At 36.6% G+C, this 23150-nt stretch overlaps 1 protein-coding gene across 8 annotated transcripts in view; it reads right to left on the minus strand.

Moving 5' to 3' along the window:
• Window positions 1-23150, minus strand: part of Zc3h12c (zinc finger CCCH-type containing 12C) — a 59763-nt gene that overhangs the window by 25490 nt on the left and 11123 nt on the right. For 7 of the 8 annotated variants that reach the window (XM_031344162.1, XM_031344161.1, XM_031344156.1 and 4 more), the window contains one exon: window positions 8250-9001. In XM_031344162.1, coding sequence (XP_031200022.1) covers window positions 8250-9001 — 752 coding nt within the window. Of the gene's footprint in view, window positions 1-8249; window positions 9002-13943; window positions 14052-23150 lie in introns of those variants that run through there. The other variant, XM_031344158.1, reaches the window with a different exon arrangement.

A 23150-nucleotide genomic window follows, 5' to 3' on the forward strand; every position in this document is an offset into this window, starting at 1 on the left:
TGAATATATACAATGCCCCAGACTTTAATGGATCTTCATACCAGCCAACTATTGTGACAACTACACAGCAGGGCTGGCCAGCACAGTGAGTAGAATGAAAGACAGAGAGGATGAAAAGCACGGTTAACGCTTAAGACCCATAATCTCTAGTACTAGAGTTCTTCATAGTTAGATCTATATTACAGAAAATGAAGAGTTTATAGAATAATCCCAGAACAGTAGCAATGTAATAATATTAAATATTTGATGAACAGTAAATTATTTAGATAAAGCTTAGGTATTGTCCAAATATTTTAATTCATTTTACTGATTTCTTCAATTTTAGACCTTACACGGGAATCATTTTAGACATATAAAAATGTATTCTAATTTTAAAGCAACCTAAAAAACCTTCATTGAGGCCATCTTTCAATGTCTAATAATTTTTTAAAGAAAATGTATTTCATTTACACAGTGCTTTGGTAGTGTGAATTACTAGTACTTAAAGAGTTAAAGAACAATTTACTCTATTTTTGTAGTCTAGTTAACTTTCACATTGTACTTGAAAACTTACAATTAATATCACGTTGTAGACTTGAAAGCATCTGAAGATGTTTTCCTGTGGGACCAGTTTTCTTCCCTGGGCACACCTGCTCTGTGGCTCCTCTACAGCTACTCAGCTCTACTCTCTCTGACCTCGTTTCCAGCAGCAGCAGACCACTGAGAAACCCAGGCTAGTTCTCTAGCTCTGTCACAGTAAGCCCATGCTGTTACAGGTCATTCCAATCAATGTTTACACATGTGCTCCAGACAGAAACTCCACAGCAGGGCACACAGGCTCTTTTGGGGAAGGACGCCTTTGCAGTGGGCCATAAAGTCCCACATACATGCCCCAAGTAAAACAGAATTCCACTTTGTTTCCAAGTAAGTTTTGCAAGATTATACTGATTCCAGAGAAAAGAAAAGTTTGAAAAGTCACTGATTTAGGAAAATAAAAATATTTAACCAAATAAATTCTTACTTAAGGGAAAAAAATATTCAACCAAAACTGATTATGAATCCAGCAAGAGAGGTAGGACTGAGACCTGAGGAGTGGAAGAGGAAGAGAAAGAGAATGAGGAGGAGGGAAAGAAGGAAGAAGAGGAGGAAGAAGAGGAGGAGGTGGTGGCTGCAGCAGCTCTTTATTTTACAAGGTCCGTGTTTGAGGTAAGATTACATGCAAGTACACATCTCACTAATCTAGATTGGAGTGGGCCATGGGTCTAAAGATGACAAAGAAAACATCAGCTAAGAAAAAAAATAAACATGTAAATTACTAAAAGTAGAAAAAGTGTACTCTAACCACATTTTGACAGTAATGCTAGTTAAGTGAAGATCTTTGGTTAAACTTTCTAGTTTGCTATGATTTAGGTTATAATTTAATTAAACACACGTAAGGCAAGAGTGCCAGTGCTCTCTTATAATGTATGATTATCAATGCCAAGTAGAACTATGTACTTAAAGGGACAGAGGTATTATGGAGCATAATTAGGCTCTGTCTCTATCAAACTCTCTATATACTGCTACAATTAAACAACAAAAACACATGCTACTTTAGTCTATAAAAGCAGAAAGAGAAATAGGGCAGTGTTAACTAACTTGCAAGTAATACCAGTGATATATTGAGGGAAATTATGCTGCCCTTGAACTCATGTTATAAGTTGGACTTACAAGCATTTTAATGAGAGCCTGTCCAACAGAAATATGAGAATCACATATGTAATTTTAAGTAACCTAGCATACCATATTACAAAAAGTAAAATCACTTGAAATCAATTTTATTAGGCATTTTAGTTAACATAACTATATCAATATGTAATCAATATAAGTCTGTGAAAAAATTTACATACTATTTGTAATGAGCTTTGGAAATCTGTGTATGTTTTACATTTTGGATGCTCAATTCCAAGTAGAAATATTTGGAGTTCAATAGCCATAAGCTGCTAGTGGAAAGTCTACTATACACGATTTTGATAAAGTTTTGTTGAGGAGCCGAATGTATCTGAATGAATTCTGGTCAGTTATAGCTTTTCCTGAAATCTAATCAAAGCACCATGATTTTAATAATTGGAAGACAATGCTATACTTAAATAGCAAACAGACAACAGGAGAAGAAACTAACCCACCACTGAAGGTAAATTTTAGATTGGGCAAGATGGTGTTCGCTACTGAAATTTAAGAGTTCCCAAGCTTTTATAGAGTACATTACATACATGAGAACGTTTGTATTTTAAAATATTTTCTGCATGCCAGCTTTGTACTAATTGCAGTTGCTTTTCCAACAGAAGTCTTTGGGGGAGGCAGAATATAAACTGCTAAGCAAATACTTGGATTTATTTTTGTTTTGTGCCGTTTCATTGGCATGTCAACGTATTGATTTTATCTGTGCATCTTCCTTTCCAGTTGTTCACAATTCTGTACATATTTTTATCTCCGTTCTTAGTTCTCAAATACATTCTCTAAATTTCTTTATAGAATCATGGTTCCCAAAGGCAAATCTATTACACCACTCTTGCCTTGGTAAGATTCACTTTGTGGTTCTTCAGCACTAACAGAAGTAATACAAGGCAGAGCCTATTGGCAAGAGAAGTTTATGCTGGAGTACTAGGCAACAAAATATTGATTCCAATACTTGGCATAAACATGTACTAAGAAATTCTGTACTTATCAATCAGGAGTTTTATCCCAACCCAGAAACCTGAGTTCACTGAGGAAGAGAGACTTGCACTGATGAGGTGGGCTCAACAGTTTGGTCATATTAAACAGAGGACAAGTGTCCCAGCTTTCTTTCCAAAATGTGATAGGAAAATAGGTGCTCTGGTGTTCTGTGGCAGTATTGACAAGGCTCTCGGCTTCTTTTCTTATTGTCATCCTCACTGTATATGAAATCTGAAAGAAGCTTGAGTAGCATGTAGAGATCTACTTCATCTGAATGTCATCTGATGAGGCCAGAGAGGCCTACTGAAGGAAGTCAGCCCTTTCTAGCAGCTCCTGACAGCTCACATGTTTTACTTTCTTAATGATGAGACAAGTCATCTAACCCTGAAAAATGTTGAACTGTTGGATTTGTTCAAGGAAACACACTGGTGTAAACTAGTGGGTATATATGGAGAGAGAGCAATTTTATATTCCACTGCTGAGCTACCCCAAACTTAATGGAATCATAAACTTTGAAGAAACAGGAATCACAACAACAATTAGGGTAGATATTATATTTTGTCTCCATATCTGTAAGTGATGTATAAACTTCATGACCATGAAATATTATTACTATTAAGGAAAGAGATCTATTTGCTGAATGAATAATATATGAAATAACTTAGTTGATTTTTTTTTTTTTGGTTTTTTGAGACAGGGTTTCTCTGTGTATCCCTGGCTGTCCTGGAACTCACTCTGAAGACCAGGCTGGCCTCAAACTCAGAAATCCACCAGCCTCTGCCTCCCAAGTGCTGGGATTAAAGGCGTGTGCCACCACCGCCCGGCAACTTAGTTGATTTTTAAAAAGAATTGATATTAGCTACAGGCATTTGTCAGAGCTTCTCAGACTAGCTCCACTAAATACAAATCTATTCTGTTCCATACCCAGACAGCAAACACTTCTTCAGTTCCCATCACTTTACAGGAAACTTAAATTCATTCACCCTTTCTAGTTTTGCATACCACGTCTTGAAGACTCTACACCTAAGTGGTAGTGATGCAGCTACCTCAAATGGTAGACAAAGCTGAGTGCTCATCTCTCAGTTTGTGCAAACTGTACTCAGTTCCTATCATTGTAGAACATTAAAAACAACAGCAGCAACAACAACTAACAGCTTCAACACCACCAAAAGAAAACCATTAACCAAGCTAAAAGAGGAAGCATGTTCCCTAAACGCAATAGAAAAGCTCCACAATGTTGGGACCCATGATAGATATATATATAAATAAATACATTCTGGAGATTTCTTTATAACCATTGAATGGGTGGTGATCAAAATCAATACAATTATTAAAATATATCATTCTAGCTTATAAGAACAAACATGATTGTGGGTCTGATTGTTCTGGCAGCATGTGTATAGTAGAGGATTGCAAATTCGATCATCACTAAGAAGAGAGGATCTCGGCCCTGTGAAGGTTCTGTGCCCCAGTGTAGGGGAATGCCAGGGCCAATAAGTGGGAGAGGGTGGGGGTGGGGTGACAGGCATGGGGAGGGGGGAGGCAACAGGAGTTTGTTCTTGTTGTTTTTGTTTGTTTGTTTTTTGGAGGAGAAACTGGGAAAGGAGAAATTTACATGTAAATAAAGAAAATATCTAAAAAAAAAAGAGCTCTAATATAAAAAGGGAAAGATTAAAAAAAAAAAAAAAAGAACAACATGAGCCATTAAGTTACAATGCTTATGGCCTGCATGAAGACTATACCAGCTGGCATGCTAACATGGATGGGAAAAGGTTCATAAGGCCACACCCTTAGCAGAAGACCTATAGGCAGCAAGGCTTCTGAGGGAGAAAAAAACCAGTTTTCTTCAGGAACAAGTTCCCTGATAGTTTAGTTAAATGGTCATCCCTAAACCCATGCACATAGGGTAACAATATTTAGACTCAGTAGATTGTTCATGCATGTGTGCATATACACATGTAAGTATATATAAAACAATAATAATCATAGAATAAGAATATATAAATTTGAGAGGGGATGTTACTGGAGAAAAATGGGAGTAGGTAGAGGGGAGATGATGGGAAAAATTATAAAATTTTAGTGTACAAAATTCTCAAAAAATGGTTTTTGAATAAAAATAAATAAAACTGGAATAAAAGCTAAGTTTAAGGCCCCCCTCAGTATTTCAAATTGAACCTAGCCTCATTCATGAGATTCAAGTACTCTACCACTGAGTTACAGCCCTGGGCCAAATTCTCATTTTAATTGTTACTATATTCTTGAGAAGAGATTAGTTCTTTAAGGTAAGGGTATGTGTAATTTACTGTCTATTACACATCAAACATTGGTAACAATTATCTCTCATCCTAATAACCCCCCCCCCCCCAGAATCTGAAAATAGAGCCTAGAGACTTCAAAAAACTGGAGGAAAATGAGAGAGTATTACATAAAGAATTAAGTACAGTAAGAGACCACAGGGAATCTGGGGAGTTCGGTGGCAGTTTTCCTAACACGCATCAGGTCATGTTCAAGCCTCAGCCCATTCTGTGCATTAATAAAGATGGAATTGCTGTTCTATTTTAAATCTGCATGTAAGCATGACTGTGGATTAGCATTTAGCTGATAGAGAAATATACTTTCTTACAGAGTTTGTCAGGAGATAAGAAAGATAATAAAATAAGGTTTTATTCCAAACTAGTTCCATATATACTTATCATATATAATCTATTAGATGGGTAAATATACTAGATACAAAGTGGGTTTGCTAAGCTTAGCATGAATATGTAATTAATTTTAAAAGTGAAGGTATATTAATGGAGGCAACCTCCATTTATTACAGAAAATTTGGGGTCCTGAAGTAAATAGGTATTTATAAATGATTTTGTAACTGCAGGTATAATTTATAAATGGCTCAATGTTTAAGTTTCCTATAAATTTTCATGAGTTCTGATACTTTCAAAATTATAGACATGGTGAAATGTTTTACTGTGACTGAAAGAATTATACTGCTATAATAAAATTTTATATCAACTTGTTCTCTCCTAAAATGCCTTCGGCACTTCAGTTTAGGTTTCAGATTACAAATACATGATGAAGAAAGGCAATCGGTGTGCATGACCCTTTTATAGCAAGGGCTACAGAATGGTGCCCGAATTAGGTGTAGGCAGAGGTCTGTATAGTTACATAAAAGCAGGTTTTGAAATGATGTAATTATGCCATGTGTCTTGCATTAAAGATTTTTGGTAGGTAATTTTCACCATGTCATATTAAAACTCAATAAAATCTTTCCACAACTTTTCTTCCTTGCCTGTCCCTTCTTCTGTCTGAACCTTCCTAATGCTGTGACTTTTTAATACAGTTTTTCATGTTGTGGTGATCCCTGACCATAAAATTATTTCATTACTGTTTGGTAACTGGAATTTTGCTATTGTTATGAATCATAATGTAAATATCTAAGATGCAGGATACTTGATATGAGACCCCTATGAAAAACTCACTTGACCCCTGAAAGGGTTGTGACCACCAGGTTGAGAACCAGTGCTCTAGCCGTCTAGACAGACTTCTTACTGTTCAGTAGCTGGGCTTCTGGCTACAATAGCACACGGCATGTCTGATGACAACTTCCTGGCTATAATGACTTTTTTTTGGCACCACACAGCATATTCTCTCCAGAAAGCCTCCTCCTCCTCCACCTTCTTTTTTCTGGTCTCTTGATTTTTTCCAGCACTATGAGTATTTCTAACTTTAGTTTCTTTCATATTACCAACTGTGGGTCACCCCATCCTTCGATGTACTGATCTCTAGATATCAAAACTGTTAATGATGATTCTCAACATTGAATACCCATTAAAATAATGGCACCAAAATGTATAGGGTATTGGGCTCTCCCCTTGCTTAACTGAATCACAGTTCTTTAGCTGTACTTAAAGAACTAACTGCAGTATTGCCATGACAACAGTGTTCCCTAAGGATGCACAACTGGCCTTACTACTTTCTTCATTGCAGGTTCATGGCTCTCGGAACTATGTATTATTACCACGGTGATCATTTAGAACTTCGGGGTTATTGTAAGAAAAACTATCATTCGCCATCAATTTTAGAAAAGAAAAAACAGCAGAGAAGTTCTTACTGAAAGACTTCTCAAAGCCATGTGCATGGTTCAGACCCCTGTAGTACCCGTCAATGTTCTTTTCACCATTAGGATGCATTGTTTGCATTAAAACTATCTCCTACCTACTTGCTACACATCATTGATGAATTGGTGTAAAACATTCTTCTATTTTATTTATTTATTATTTTTAAAATTTTATTTAATCTTTTTTTTTACATTCCAGATTTTATGCCCCTCGTGGTCTACTCTCTGACTGTTCCCCATGCCATACCTCCTCCCCATACCTGTCTTCAATTATCTTTGGATTGCAAAGCATTTAAGGCTTTGTTGCAGTGTTAGGGATTAACTCATGGATTTATACATCCTAGGCAAGTGCACTACCACTGCACTACATTCCCAACCCTGTTAAAGCCTTGTAAGATAGATCTAGAACCTTTGCCACATTTCCTCTTCTACTCTATGATGAAGGGTGTACCTTTTAAAGTCAGACATATTTGGTTTTGAGTAATGTTTAGCCATGGTAAGTATTTTAGATCCTATAAGATCAATTTGCTGATAAGTGAAAGAAAGATCCTGTTGCCTCCATCTGGAAGGGCTACCAGAAGAATACAAGCTGGTTCTCCTCATACCTTATGTGGCCTTATGAGCACTTGACTATAACAATTCCAAATAGAGATACACTACACCACATTTGAAAAACTCATTATCACACAAATAATGCCAAATGTCTTATTAGTAACCTTATTTTAGAATGTTATTTTAACTACTGAGACATGTAAAGTGACACGTAGTTTTCATTGTACTGCCACTGAAAACACTGCTAGAAAATAAATATTTTCAACAACTTTTCTTGGCCAAGTGTCTCCAAGAAATGCTTTGATACACAATAGATGAAGCACTAAGCTCTTGAAGATCTCATGTTTTTTTGTGTCCTTTCATTCTCAAATGAAGAGTTAACTAGACTGACTGAATTCAGACTCACTTTAAACTTTAGGGCATCAAGTTCACTGGAATAAAATGTTTCCCTTCCCCTTTCCTCAGATCCTAAAGGATTATGTTTGAATTAGTTCTTGCATAGAGCACAGAGCTGAAGAGTATACCTATGGTTTGTTCTCAACGAACAGCTTCTCATCTTCTACAAGAACTGAGCTTTCCTAAGTTATTTCCATATAAAAATAGACTATTTGACTAAGAGTCTAGAATTGGTGAATGGTATCCTAGGTGAGTCTTTTAAAACTCACAATCTAAGCTGGTAACGTATACTAATTTTTGAGGCATCGTGATTTAGTCAGAGGGTGAAAAAAAAAAAGAGAGACCTGAAGAGTGTCTACTCAAGGATAGGAAACAAATATTTTCTAAAATCTGATATAGAGATGCTTAGTAATATTGATTTTAATGACTATGAAGAAGAAAACATTTGACTGGAAATAACTTTCAAAGATTTAGGAATATTTTTAAGGAAGATTTTTTTTTTTAAACCTACCTCATTGCCACGTTGCTGCCATCAATAACTACTGGTCTCAGATTTTCACCATCATCTATTACAATCTCTTGCATTGGAGATTCAGACCTCTGAGATTCCAGGGATGATGTTTCTCGCATTACACTGTTAATAGTACTAACTGTTTGATCAGCTTCACTTTTATTTCCAAGTTTGACAAGTTCTCCCAATATATCATTGATTAAAGCATCAGTACCAAGTTTGTTTAGCACAAGCTGGACCTGTTCTTCAGAATAACCTAACTTAAGTGCAAACTCCAGTTTTGTTTGGTATTCTCGAACCACATCAGGGGGTTTCTTCACTTCCTTGGATGGAGTCTGGGACTCTTCTGGTTTAAAGTCTTGCAAAATGTCACTGTGTTTCAGTAGGTGAGGCTCTAAGCAGGGAGAGCGACATAACTGTCTGTGAGTCTTGGTTAATAAGCATGGCTCTATTGAAAGGCTACTCAGTTGTTCTGACTCATGATCAGAACTCGTGCTTTCCTCAGAGTCACCAGAGCTCACATTCTCTTCAGACACCCCTTTTCCTTCCTTCCCTGCATTGACTGTATCCATTGTTGGTTTCTCTACCATAGGGCAAGGCACAGCTGCACTTATCTGTGGGTCAGCGCTCTCCATATAAAGGTGGCCAAGGTCATGCCCCAGGTGACCCTTCAAGCCCATGAAGCTGTTCCGTGCACTTGACTCCACTTTGCTGCTTTTCCTGTATTCTTGAATGCAAAGCACCCCGTATTCCTAGAAAAAAAATGTAAAATATTTAACATCATATTTATTGTTTGAATCTTTCCTCAGTGAGTAAGTTGGAAGGGCCAAACTACTGAATGGCTACTTTGTATTTTGTCTGTAGCCTTTCATCACTCACAGCCTACTTGCCAAGACTCCTTCCCAAGAATCCCTCCCCGGCAACAAAGTAAAAAGAAGGCGAAACTGGGTTTCTACAAAGATTTGTTTTCTCTTGTTCATATAGCCTCTCTGTCTCTCCCTTTCTCCCTCTCTCCCTCTCTCCCTCTTTCTCTCCCTCTCTCTCCCCCTCTCCCTCTTCCCCTCCCTCCACTTCCTCCCCTCCCCCTCTCCCTCCCCCCACTTTCCTTCTCACCCTCTACTCCCATGTAGATATGTAGGTGTGAAACAAAGAATAAGAGGTCATGAATTTGAAAAGGAGCCTGACACATGGAATAGTAAGTAGAGGGGAATATAGAAATATAGTACTCATATGTGAAAGCCTCAAAAAAAAAGTTAATTTAGATAGTTAAATGAAGGGGCACAAATTCTAAAATGGTCAGTGGGGAATCGAATAACAACAAAGCTAATTACATCCTTTGGTCAAGCATCCTGCTATTTGCCTATGATTCCAGCAACTGGGCCACTGACACATGAGGACTGTGTCTTTAAGATTAACTTGGGCTACATAATGAGTTCTAATCCAGCCTGGGTTAGAGACTGTCTCAAGAAGAAGAAAAATGGCTAATTATCTTCCATTTTGAGATGAATATAATTTTCATCAATAATTATGACTTTTTGAATACTGAATACTATAACAGAAGATATTTTTAAATATTATAGCCCTTTATTAATTAGCAAAGATATACAGATTTTATTCTACATGAAATTTGAGGCAAGAGGCATACTATGCTATCAGTTTTCTTATTTTTTTTATAGAAAGTATTTTTGTATTGCATCAGACTAATACATGTTTATGGTCATATCACCTTGAACTGACCATGTCCGATCTCAGATTAACTGTATACTTGCATTTTGTTAAAAACTCATCTTTTCTTTGTTTTCCCTGTAGGAATATTTTTACTGTTTAAAACTTATCTGCTGTCATACTACTTTTCCTTAAGACCTACTGGAAATAATTTAATTCTCTACTAGGGATAGGTCAGAAAAATAAGGCTATTTCCTCTTTCTACATCATTTTGAGGACTAAACAAACAACACGCATTTATTAAGGCAATTCTGGTGTTCTACTGTTAATTAGCAAGTCAGGAGTAGCTAAACCTAAGGCTGTCATAAAACACCTATTTGGATAATCTAAAAAAGGAAATTGGACAAATATTTTAAACAGAAGCTCTTAAACAAACATATATACCAGAAGAAACCAATTATATAAACATTAAAAGAAAATGATGATTTTGAAATTTAAAATTTTATCTAAAAAATCCACTACAGAAGCAAATATTTCTCCACAGTGTAATGAATTTCATTAACTATGATAAATACTCAAGAACATGCAGTTCTTGAATATACAAAATTTCGGTATTTCCTTGGGATAGAAGTCCTACACATTTCCATAGGAGTTTCTTCAGGGTTTATTCTTCAAGAATAACATGAATGTTCTACTAATACAGCTGTTCTACTAATACAACACTCATTAAAGAAACACTCAACTTCCTAGTTCCTGGAAACCCCACTGATAAAGAGCATCTGCTTCATTATGAAGCTGTGTCCATTTCAACTTTTTCTATTAATATGGATATGCATGGCCCAATTACTTAGAATTAAGGAAGGGATTCTGAAAGTAAATCTGTACACCCTGTGATTTATTAACTACAGTAATGTACTAACACCATAATGCAAGTAACAAATCACAACAGCATCCTAATAATGGGATACCGTTAAAAGAAAATCTACACCGTGGCCTTAGTAGAGCTCCCACCAAAAGTATCTTAAACAAGAAAAATCTATTGGAAGCTGGGCTGCCTGGCAACCAGAAGATGGTTGCTAAGCTGCACTCCTTTAACATGCCATCATGAATGCTAGCACAGTGAAAGAATAATTTGGTATGAACAAAAGCCTATAAAAGAGACTGGGACTTAAGTGCGTCTGGTTTACCCTCAGAGAACAATGCAGCTGCCAAACCAATCTGGACGCTCCGACATCATTGTTCTGTAAACCCCACAATCTGTTCTGACTGCAGGAAGTGCATTTGATGGGAAATATTTTTGATCTCCCTTGAAAAGTTTGGGGTTTGCATAAGTACTGTTGTGAGATAATTCAAGATAATGACTTGCTGACCAAATTGTTGAGTTGAACTAGGGAATATTATTTTAATATTGAGCAGTTTTGTTGTGTTTTTTGAGCTAGGGGATCTGTATCAGACATGACAAATACCTCTGGAAAATACAGACAGTGAGAAACATTAGAATGAAAATTTCTGATTGAAAAATATGTAGACTTTCTTAATTTTCACTTTTCAAAGTGGCAACCCCAGGTACTACAAAGTTTTGAGACAAAAAGCCTGACCAGTTTAAAACTGCATTTCAATCAATCCTTCTATTTCTCCTTCAGTCTAGTATTTGAAAAGTACCAGTGTTAGTACCCGGATCTGTTTTTCTATGTACTTTACCACATGGCTAAAGTCTAAAGCTGAGAGAAATGGACATTTGGTTGTTTTTATAACATTAAACCAGTTAATAGTTCTTTATAGTTATATAGCTTGGAAACACTAATATTTTCAATTTCATTTGTGCATACTGTTTAAGTAACATTTCACAATATTTTTTTCAATAATAGCCAATAATGCTTTTCAATGTTAAAACTAAATGCAAGCATGGTCTAGGTTTTAAATTAACATTTGAAATAACTTGATTTGTATTGATTGAAATGGTAAACATTTGGATTTTAAAACTTCCATTTGTAGAATGATTCTGATCAAGTTGTAGCTAGTAAAAAGTTGCCATGACTTAATAGTCATTTAAAAACAATCCAGAATTTGACACTATCTTAAAGTTATTCAGTAAAAATTTTGATATAAGCCTTAATATATAAAGAGATACAAATAGCAGTAGTAGGACACACAGAGGTTAAAGAAGTTAACATCCAAAGCTGTGCAGAGTAGAGAGTGCCACGGCATTTCTGTCTGCTTAGCATTTTAACAATGACTACTAAGTTTTTAAAAGAAAAAGAATTCATAGAATGTGTTACTTATCATATGTAATGCAATAATATCTTTTAATTTCTAAATCATGAATGGTTTAGATTTTTTAAGTTTTGCATTATTCAGTCAAGCCTAAGCTTAGTTAAGTATAAAACTCAAAAAAAAAAAAAAATCAACTAGTATGGTAATTTTTCTCTGTTCATGCAGAAGTAGCGTCAAAGCATCACTACAAAGTAGACCAATTTGTACTTCCAGAGTCACTGGAAAACTCTGAGAAGAAACTTAAACTTTGTATCACAGAATCATTCTATATGGTGGCTTATACATTATACCCAAATATACTAAAGATATTCTGTTCTTGAACACAAAAAATATTAGGCAAAAATGCAATAAAGACATATCCAGTTTTATAAATCCATAGACTACCTCTAGATAACAGAAACTTACTCTTTTTCTTGATAAAGACTATCTAAAAAATTATAGATACATTATTGTTGAAAAAGAATGAATTATGTTGATTTTGTAGATGATGATAAAGAGTGACTTATTCTTTCAGTTGTCAAAAAAATAACTCTATAGTGGCTAAATGCAGGTCTAGGACATGAAGGGTACTGATCTGAAATTTATTGCATCTACTGGAATTCCTCTATTTAGTGAAAAAATTGTTTGATAGTTCTCAATAGGCAATTTGGATAACAACTCACCTTGAACTGGGTAAAGCTTGTTTTTAGCATTCTAAAGAGCATTATAGTGACTAGGAATATTAGACCATAAACTTGCTACATCAAATTATTTGTTTGTAAAGTCACAACGCATGAAAATAGGTTCTGGTTGCTACCCAAATGGTTATACTAGAGAACAATGAGAATAAAATAATGAATATGTAATAAATACCTACTGCTATGGTCTTTGCGTATTTAATTACCACTGTCCTTGAGTGAGCACTGTTGTCTGCACCCCTCTAGCTAACAAAGGAAGGATGTTCCTTTGAACAGATTGGTTAATGTTCTGGGGCAACAGATGTCTACTGGAACTGCAGGAGACCAGCAACTGGTGGCCTGCCTATCTTCTGAAAACTTTCAATAGACTTATGCATATGTTCACACAATAGGGCATGTGGTAGAAACGAAAACCTCTCTTTAACCCTTTAGGTTCTTTCTTTGCCTCCCAACTGACAGATGAAAGTCTTTGTCTACTCGGTTCCCTATTACAGAACTCTTGAAACTAACTGGAATGGCATCTTCAACCTAATATCTGAAATTAACATAAGGGGAAGAGAAGGAGAAAAAGAAACTAGACACAAATACTGACATTGTTGACAAGGCACCTGAATGCTTAATCATCATCTTTAAAAGCAGCTGTTGGAAACAGCGATCAGTCTCAATCCATCTCTGCACACTAGACTCTTCATACAACAGAAACAATCCACTGAACATGACCAGCATTTCACAGGCATGCCGAGAGAAACAAAAGCATTCGACAAGAGAAAATCTAAATTTGTTGTTTAGCAGGATAATTAGAACTTGCAAATAACTTGTCTTAAGTTCCAAATGATTGTGTTTAATGCCCAGAGCTTACAAGCATTCACTAAGCTAAAAGTAAGTATATGCGAAAACATAAAAATATAAAATTCTGCTTCACAGATATATTCTTAACGGAAATAACCAGATTCTCTTAGTATATTGGCACTACATTTTCCTTTTCTTTTGTGGTGCCTCCTATCCTTCACAGAGCTAAGAATATGGCCTTTACAGCAAAGTTTAACTTCTAAAAGCACTAAGTAGTACAGATACTTACGTTAGCAGGAAAATACAAAGACATTGGTTTCTGTGGCAGCTCCAGCAGTAACAACAATTTTAGCTGCAGACTTCCAGGCAAGCAAGAAGAACAATGAGTGGTTGAACAGATGGAATGGCAATGTCTTTGCTTAACCTATTACCGAGTGGAGCAACAGCCAATCACAGGCCAGAAAGCTCACAATTAGTTAGTAAGGCAGATGCAAGGCAACCTCAGCACCCTGCATCAGGTTCGTAGGTTTCTAAGATAAGCAAGTTGATGTCATTCTTGGGCCTGCCCCGGGCAGCATGTGTATTAAACGAGGGGTGTGCAGCAACAATAGGCCATACAAAGCTGACTAGTAGGCAGCTGCTCTATGAGAGCAGTCATTAGGGAGCAGGCTGCCAACAAGAAACACCTGGCTTGAGCAGACTTCAGCCTTTCCTCTGTTTTTAATGCACAAAAACAAAGAAAGCAATTATATTTTAAAGTAGTAAAAGTTGCATGTTTCCAAAAAAGTTGAGGTTATATATTACTAGTCTATCAGTGTCTCATTTTTCTTTGGGAAGAGAAAGAAAATGAGGTGTGTCAAAGTAGCAGTTAACTAGTGCAGCAATCTCCTTTAATAGATCAGTTACTAGTGAACTGAGGCAGAAGTTACGGTTAATGTATTTCTCTGGCTACAGTGGAAAATCTATACTTTCAAGTATTAGCTGGGCAGTGGTGGGTAGTAGTGCTCACCTTTAATTTCAGCACTCGGGAGGCAGAGGTAGGTGTATCTCGAGGCCAGCCTGGTCTACAAAGTGAGTTCCAGGACAGCAAGGGCTGCACAAAGAAACCCTGTCCTGAAAAAAACTAAAGCAACAACAACAACAACAACAACAAAAAGATAATAAAATTTAAAGAGAGCTGGTGAAAATGGCAAAATCAAAAGCATATAAGTTTACAAATAGAATTAATTCTAAAAGTTCTCTAGAAGTATAGTAAAATAAAATACTAATTTGGTCTAAGTATGTGAAAACAAGTAACATAAAAGCATACATTTAAACAAAACTAATTTCAACCTAAAATCATTAGACCAGACCAGACCAGACCAGACCAGCTGAGCTATGTAATATAGCAATGTAAAACTCTTATTATAGATACTAGTTAGCAATTTAAGTAAAAATAAAACCTTTCATAACATACTTGCTAAAAATGTATTTCACAAAATTTGAAAGTTGTAATACTCAAATTTAAGTCTAGAATATGTTAGTACTAAAAAGAAATACTGGGATAATTTTGAAGGACATCTAAAGTATACTAAATAAGTACCCTTGATTTACTTCTATATTCCACATGACAGCATTTATAATCCTACGGACTACTTGCTTCTGAGTGCTGCATAGGTTATTTCTTGAGTGAGCTAGGATTATGAAAACATTTAATCCAAATGTCAACACCATAAGGCATTGTAGTATTTCCTTACTGAAAAAAAACTACTGCTGCTCTACTTACTTATATGATGTAGACTACCCATGTATGTAGTATAGAAGCAACACATACACATGTGTGTATTTCACACATGCACATGAACACATACGGCTGTATACACTGTTCCACATACAAACTCCCTTTATACTGAACTGCAAATAAAATTCCAGTATAGGCTAAGAACTACTAATTTATGCAGAATCCAGACTTTAAAGACATAAAACAAAAATACCCCAAACAACCTAAGTCAACCTCTCTTTTCACACACAGTGGACCATTTGTGAAAACCTAGGACAAGGAAGTTCTCTTTGGGACTTCTGCTCTTGTTCTTTTCATGTTCATTCAAACACAAATCACACTTTTCTCTATATACAAAATGAAAAATCTATTTCATAAACTTAAAATTTTTAGCTATCTCACTAAAAACATTTACCATGCTGACTAAACACCTGATATCCATTTCCAGAATTAAAAGGTACAGTATGATATTATAGGTCATCATGTCTATGGATGTTTTCCCTCAATAGAACTTAATTTTTACTGAAGTTTTGTGTGTGTGTGTGTGTGTGTGTGTGTGTGTGTGCGCAAGTGTGGAGTCAGGAGATAACTTTCTTAAGTTGGTTCTCTCTTCCATTATGAGGGCCCAGTGATCAAACTCATGCTGTTGGGCTTGCCAAGCTCCTCTACCCTCTAAGCCATCTTGTCAACCCAGCTAAGCCATCTTGTCAGCCCAGTGACAATATTGTTGAAATAAAACGCAACTGCTAGATTTTGGATATTGTGTTAATTTATGAAGTGAGAGCTATTATTTTTCTGCCAAGCACTGTAGTGATGTAGCAGAAGCAGTCAAACCTCTGGCCTGAATTTATTAGTTCACTGAAAATCAAGATAAAGTATCTTTATTATCACAGTTTATTGCAAATGATGAGGTCAAGTACACGCACGGAATACAAAGCCTCACTTTGGGGTAAACATGTGTATCACAGAAATGAAGAAAATTAGAGAAGTAGAGAGGATTCAGCTCTACCTCCTCCCATTCCCAGAGCTCTTTTAAAAGGTGGGGAAAAGGTATCAACTCTGAAAGCAATAAGGCCTAAATCAGATAAATAGGAAGAAGACAAAATAAATCCATGTAGAAGACGGGGTGAGAACAGTATTAATATTAAGGCCTTTTCCTTTTGTTTGTAAAAGGAAACTACCTAGTATGAATGGACAGTCAGATGCCTCTTAGTTTTCTCCTTTTCTTTATCACTTGCTACCATAGTTACTAGCTTACAGCTTTAATGCTAGAGGGGAGGAATCACAAAGAAGGAAAACTACCCCAGGGCACAGCAGGAAGCCTGAGCAACAGCACTGGATTAAGCTTTTTTTTTTTTCTTTTTTTCCAAACAGCAAATAAAGGCACTGGTCTGAAAAACCTAATCAGACCCTGCTGCGATATTTATACCCTCTTGGTTGCCAGTATTGGATAATGTTAAGCACTTTAAAACATCTGTAGGTGAAAGAGCCCAGTCTGGTATTTTTAGTGACATAGACCTGCTTAGTCCACTTCCCACTGCAGGACAAATAAAAACAGCTGACCCTTATGAACTCTGTTTGGATCATTGCAAAAGACTTATATGACAGAAACAAAACAAAGTAACACAAAGGAGCTAGCACAGCTTTTGGTGTTTCCTACAATTTGTCAATGCAAAGAATGAATCTATCATTTGAAAATCAGAAGGCAAATCTTTGCCTTCTGAGGCAAGAAAGTGAGGCAAATGTGCCTTGAGGCTGTGCTTGGAAGCCAGTTTCTTGGCCAGAGGTGACTCACATTGACTGTTATCTTTCCCCTAATGTGTTACCTTTCTCTTTAATATATGAGCACTCTTGATTCCACCAGCAGTATCATGGAAGATTATTCTATCAAAATTCCCCAATTGTGCCCGAAAGTATCAAGATAAAAATTTAGCCAAAATTTGTTATTTCTCAGGGTATTAAAAAAATGAACTAATCAGCCAAATAAAGGATAATCTATATACACAGTTTAAAAACATGAACTGGTTCTACTACCCATATCTGAGCTTTTCAGTTAGGAAGGCATGAGATCTTCCATACATGAAACTATTTTTCTGAGTGTTATCTGAAACCTTGAAGCACAACACGGAGAATACTGACTATATGAACCAAATACAAACTACTACATAGTATCAGTTAAAAGAAAGTCACAGGATCAACTGTATGCCAAGAGCTGCTATCACTTTTTATATGGTGATTCTAGAACGTTCTAAGAAATATACATTCTCCTAAGTTCCTTTGCCCAGAAGACCAGGAAGAGGAGGCAGAGCATGAAAACTTCAACACTGGCTTATGTTCAGATCTGGCCCTGAATATAATCCAACCAAAATTAAAATAAAGTACATCCTGTATTTAACATCAACTGTGAGAAGAAATATGAGCTGTAATCAGAACCTTCTAGTACAGTAAATCATCAAATATAAGTAATTTTGTATTAAACAAAGCTTATAATCTAACAATATTCATATTGGCTGGCCATCAATGTATTAAGAGGCCAGATGTAGTGACACCTGCCCACCATCAAAGCACTCAGGATGTGCAGGTGGGAGAACCCCAAACTGGAGGCCAGCTGGACCTACAAATTCTGCACCTCACACAACAAAGTAAGCAAACAACAGAATGTACACTAATGCATTACAATGGAAACAGCCCGCTGGAGCACAGTGCAAAGCTCAGACTCCAAACATACCCTCTGCTCTCACTTCTTAGTGAAGTAGTTGGAAGTTCTCATGGAAGTTAATCATGGTTGGCAGATAGGGAAGTAGGTTAAAATAATCAAGACACATCTTCCTTCCAGCCAAAAACAAACAAACAAAAAAAACAAACAAAAAAACCAAAAACACCCCAAAACCCAAAAAAACAGTACTGGTCTGAAATATAAATGAATAAAATGATTAATAAGAAATACAGTATTGTTTTTTAATAAAAACATCTTTCCCAATCCATACCAAGAATGAAATGTCAAAAATCTTTAGTATAAGACTTTTTTGCTCCTAAAAGTACCCCAATATACTAACAGCAAAGAAAAGTAGAAAGAACAAAGGGAGTAAGAAATAAGTTGCACGGGTTTACAGCTCTTATCTTAGCATTCAGAAGAGAAAATGCTGAGCTAAAGGCTGACCTGGGCTTCAGAATGAGATGGTGTCTCAAAAAACAAACACACAACACAGTAAGAAATAACTGATGTGTATTTTTAAAAAATTTTATCCACAGGTAAAACAAACTTTTAAAGAAAAATAAATTTTATAAAAAGCTTACAGGCTTACAGTGACTAATTCTATGTCCACCTGATACAGGTTATAGAGTAGCTTGTGAGAGGGGAACCTCTTTTGAGAAAACGCCTCCATAAAATCAGGCTGTAGGTAAGTCTGTGGAACATTTTCTTAATTAATGATTGATGTATGATGTGGGAGGAGCCCAGAGCATTGTGGGTAGTGCCATCCCCAAACTAGTGGTTTTCGAGTCTCTAAGAAAGCAAGTTGAGCAAGTCATGGAGCACAGCAGTCAGCAGTGCCCTCCACGGCCTCTGCATCGGCTCCCGCCTTCAGGATCCTGCCTGGTTTGACTTCCTGCTTTCCTTTGGTGGTCCTTGGCTTGTATTATGTAAACCAAACAAACCCTTTCCTCCACAAGTTGCTTTGGTCATGCTGTCTCATCACTGTGATAGTAACCCTAAGACAAGGATCAAAAAAAGAACTCAACTAAACCTTCTGGAAGGCTGAAGAAGACCAGGACAGAGCCCCAGGTTTGACCTGTCAGGTTACAGGAACACTTTCATCTGATGACTCTGGGATGGCTATTCAAATTCCAGAGACAGTGCAGTTTTGGGTCATGTCCTCATTCTTTCACCCAAAAGGTGCAGCCAAAGGTATGTGGGGCTGTAATTGGCAGCCCTCTTAGAGTGACATGGAGTGGTCTGAAGGTTATCTGATGAGGTGATATTAACAGAAGCATAAGGGAAGAAAGTGGTAGGTAGTAACATTAAATCAAAAGATAGCCCACGTTTCAGATTAATTTTTATGTTTATAAAACAAAACTACACATGCAAAAAATGTTCAGCCTTGGAAAACACAACACAGGTTTTTGTTCACATCTGACTGTGTAGTAATTCTCACTGACTTAGGAACTCTTCCCTGATGCAATTGGTGCATTCCTGAAACTATTCACCAGAGCTCTGTCCATTTTTCAACTCTTTCATTAAGTTCTAGTTAATTAAATCCTGATTATTTTCTCTTCTAAACTTTGTTCTCCTCCTGGATATGAAAAACCTCCACGCAGGCAAAGAATACCCTCCCCTATCTTTCCATTTATCTCCTTAATTACCCCAGGTGTCTTCCTGACAAAGTTTCTTCTAATGACATCATTCTCAGGCTAAACAGATAAACAGCTTCAAATCAGAAGTTGCTAATTGTCTTTGTTTTCAAGACTCTGTTTATGATTAGGGCTTCCTGTGGCCCTATAATTGTACTTCTTGTTTCACTTGTAGTAAAGAGACAGCAAAAACAAAGTTGCAGAAGTTAAGAGACCTGCCTAAGGTGCTCTCATCCTGAAAACACGTGTCATCCTAAGTCAAAGCCAAGGCTCACTTCTCCATAAGATGGTCTTAACGTTTAAAGATCCCAACCCCTTTGAAGGTCTATAACATGAGTAGTCTAAACTGCACTTGTTTGTGAACCAGATGAACTTCCTGAGAGCACAATTACTTTCTCTTCAGCTACTCCTTTGTACAAATGATTTAGCATGCAGCAGTGTGCTTGAACCTCAAGATCCTTTAGTAAAAATGCAATCATAAAAAAAAAAAATAGGTCCTTGCCAATTTGAAGACAAAAATGCTACCCTGTTAAAAGAGTTTATCTTTATGTGACAGAGTGGTGAGCATTTCAAAGTAGAGTTTCTGGTGCGACCAACACTCAAGGAAGCCCTGCGTGCCCCTTTGGATTCATAGTTATACAGCCCCCGATGGGGTAGTACTTGCTCCCTCTGTCTTTTTCTTGGATTGCATCTTACTTGATCGGTAAGTCTAGGAGGAGGTCTTGTGAAGGCAAGTCCAGCTTCTTAAGCTGCACACAGGTCTGTTATGCTTTTGTGTTAATTAAACCACATGGCAAACTAATTAAAGCTGCTTGGTAAAGCAAACTAAAAAGAATAATCTTGACTATATCATAATTAAAAGAGTTTCCATCATTAGATCAGTCTTCAAGATCAAATGAATGATGTCTACACAGCTATCACACTGTCTGAAAATCCACTATGGTCTTAGAAAGTATCTTCCATAGACAATGGGAGAGGACTGTATTTCCTGTGAGAGGAAATGGTCCAGCGTTCTCTAATTAATTGTTTGTGGGAACTCTGTATGACAAAGCTACAATGAATCATAAGAATCCATTGTAATTTTGCTCCTTCTTGAAAACTCTTCTAGACCTATAAATGTTTACTACCAGCTTTACTCTAAACCGAGTGTGTCCTAGGGGTCTTCCACTGGGAACTGCAAGTGTCAACGGGTGTCCTCTTCTCTTCCATCATAGAGTATACAAAGGGTCAGGCAGAGGAGGTGGCAAGGAACTGAACTAAGGCCAGAGAAACCAGAGTGTTAAAGGGCAATGCTTCTCAAAGCTTGACACTTCATTTTAATCAAAGACCTTCAAGATTCTGATTTCCCAAGGCCACATTTTAACATACTCATAGTGGTCCTGAGTCCCCAGGTTGTAGAAAGTCGTAGAAAGAATTTGGCCTTTGAGGTGGGATTCTATAGGAAGGTTTTAGTGGGGTTTGGATAGTTATGGTCCCAGTTCCATGTATTATCTTATAAACATACTTCTTTACTCCATGCTCCACTGATCTTTCTCTATTTCCAACCTAGCCATAAATGAACAACTGCAGGCTGGGTACACTATATGTACAAGTCCTTCACTCTTATACTCTCTACTGTCTCCACACTCACATCCTGGCCATGGTTTTATGTACATTCTTCCAGATGTGTGTTAGTTGTCTTGACAAAATTTTCAGCAAAAATGCTGCTGAGAATTTCTGGGGATCCTGGAGCAGCACTTCTATAAGGAGCCCCCACTGAAAACACAGAGTCTTGTGGTGCTGGGCAGTGTAACTCATGACCCTGAGGCCACTAAAGTCTCCTTTATCTTTCAATAGAGCCCTTTATGGGTCATATATTTCTCAAGAAACTTAAAATACTTTGCTCTTTTGTTTTTACTGCTGTGAACACTGAAATAGAAGGGAATATTTCTTTTGCTCATATTTTCTAACTAGCTATTATTAATGTCTTAGAAAATACTTGTTAGACTTGAAACTTTAGTGAACTACAACTCAACTTGTCAGTGTTTATCTGAGTCTCTTGAGTGTTCCATATATGTGTATATATGCTTATATATACACATATATGTGTATATATAAGCATATATACACATATATTTATATACACATACACACACATATTAAAATGTAAAAGAATTAGAGTGCCTCTTCCCAACCAACTTTTATACCTGCATCTTAACTTTTAACTAGTCATGTTGTAACATAAAAGAACAATGTGTGTGTATGTGTGTGCACGAGCCTGTGTGCACATATGAGTATGTACTGACCCTGATATACTATAAGAGTTTTTAAATGCTACATATGATATGAAAATATGATCACAAATATCACACATTTGATGGAAGATTATACTTACTAATAATTCACTAAGAGAGTACATGTGTGTTTGTCGACTTACTCATGTATCGACCTACCTAAGGTCTTGGGCAAATTCATCTTTCCATGCCTGATTATCCCCAGTTGTGGAAAATAAAGGCTTACAATATGGTTTATTTTGAAAATTAATGATCAAACCCTAAGAATAGTATCAGATGCATAATAACCAGTCAGTAAGTATTAATTATATTTTCATATCACATGTGTGACATACTACATACTTGTTGCAAAAATCAGTTATAGAAATATATTTAGAAGAAAAACAGGAATGTTGGTTGTATTAAAATGATCTATTAAGCAGTTCAGATACTAGAGGCAGAGGAAAGAGGGTCATGAGTTCCAGTACCGTAGACTACATAGTGAACTCCTACCTCAGCACCAAACATGATCCTGTATGTTCTTAGTTAACTCAATTATGAATATGCTACTAGGTTATCTAGTATATAAACATGAGAGAAGGACTTGTCATTTTCTGTAACTTATCCATTTGCTACACACAGGCCTCAGGGTTTGCTGACTTAAAAATGATGTGGTTATTTCATTCAACAGTATCTCTCAATGCCATAGAAGCAGATGGAATCACTTGTTGCTATTTAGGTGCCTTTATTTCTAGAGATGATTCACTGGTTTTTCTCTGAATACTTACTGTAAATCCTAGGGCACAGTTAACTGCAGCAGGAATCTAATGAGACGAGGATGAGCAAAGCTAGAATAAATTATACACTTACAATTTAGAGTCTAAGAAAGAGTACCATATTATGCTGCCTGGACCTAACCTTGTACCTAGAGAAGCTGCTCATCCTCTCAGCTCTTCAGCATGATTTCTAGAACAGGGCTGTGGCTGTGACAAGGACAGTGGGATTGATACCTACAGTAACATAACAGTTCCTGTCACACAGGAAAGGCAGAAGCACAGCACAGCCTTGAAAATGTTTGTAAGGGAAACTACAGTACAAAGAATAGAATGCTCAACTCACAGTATTTACTTCATTT

The sequence above is a fragment of the Mastomys coucha genome, unplaced genomic scaffold (genome assembly GCF_008632895.1).
Source record: "Mastomys coucha isolate ucsf_1 unplaced genomic scaffold, UCSF_Mcou_1 pScaffold23, whole genome shotgun sequence".
In the NCBI taxonomy this organism is placed as follows: domain Eukaryota; kingdom Metazoa; phylum Chordata; class Mammalia; order Rodentia; family Muridae; genus Mastomys; species Mastomys coucha.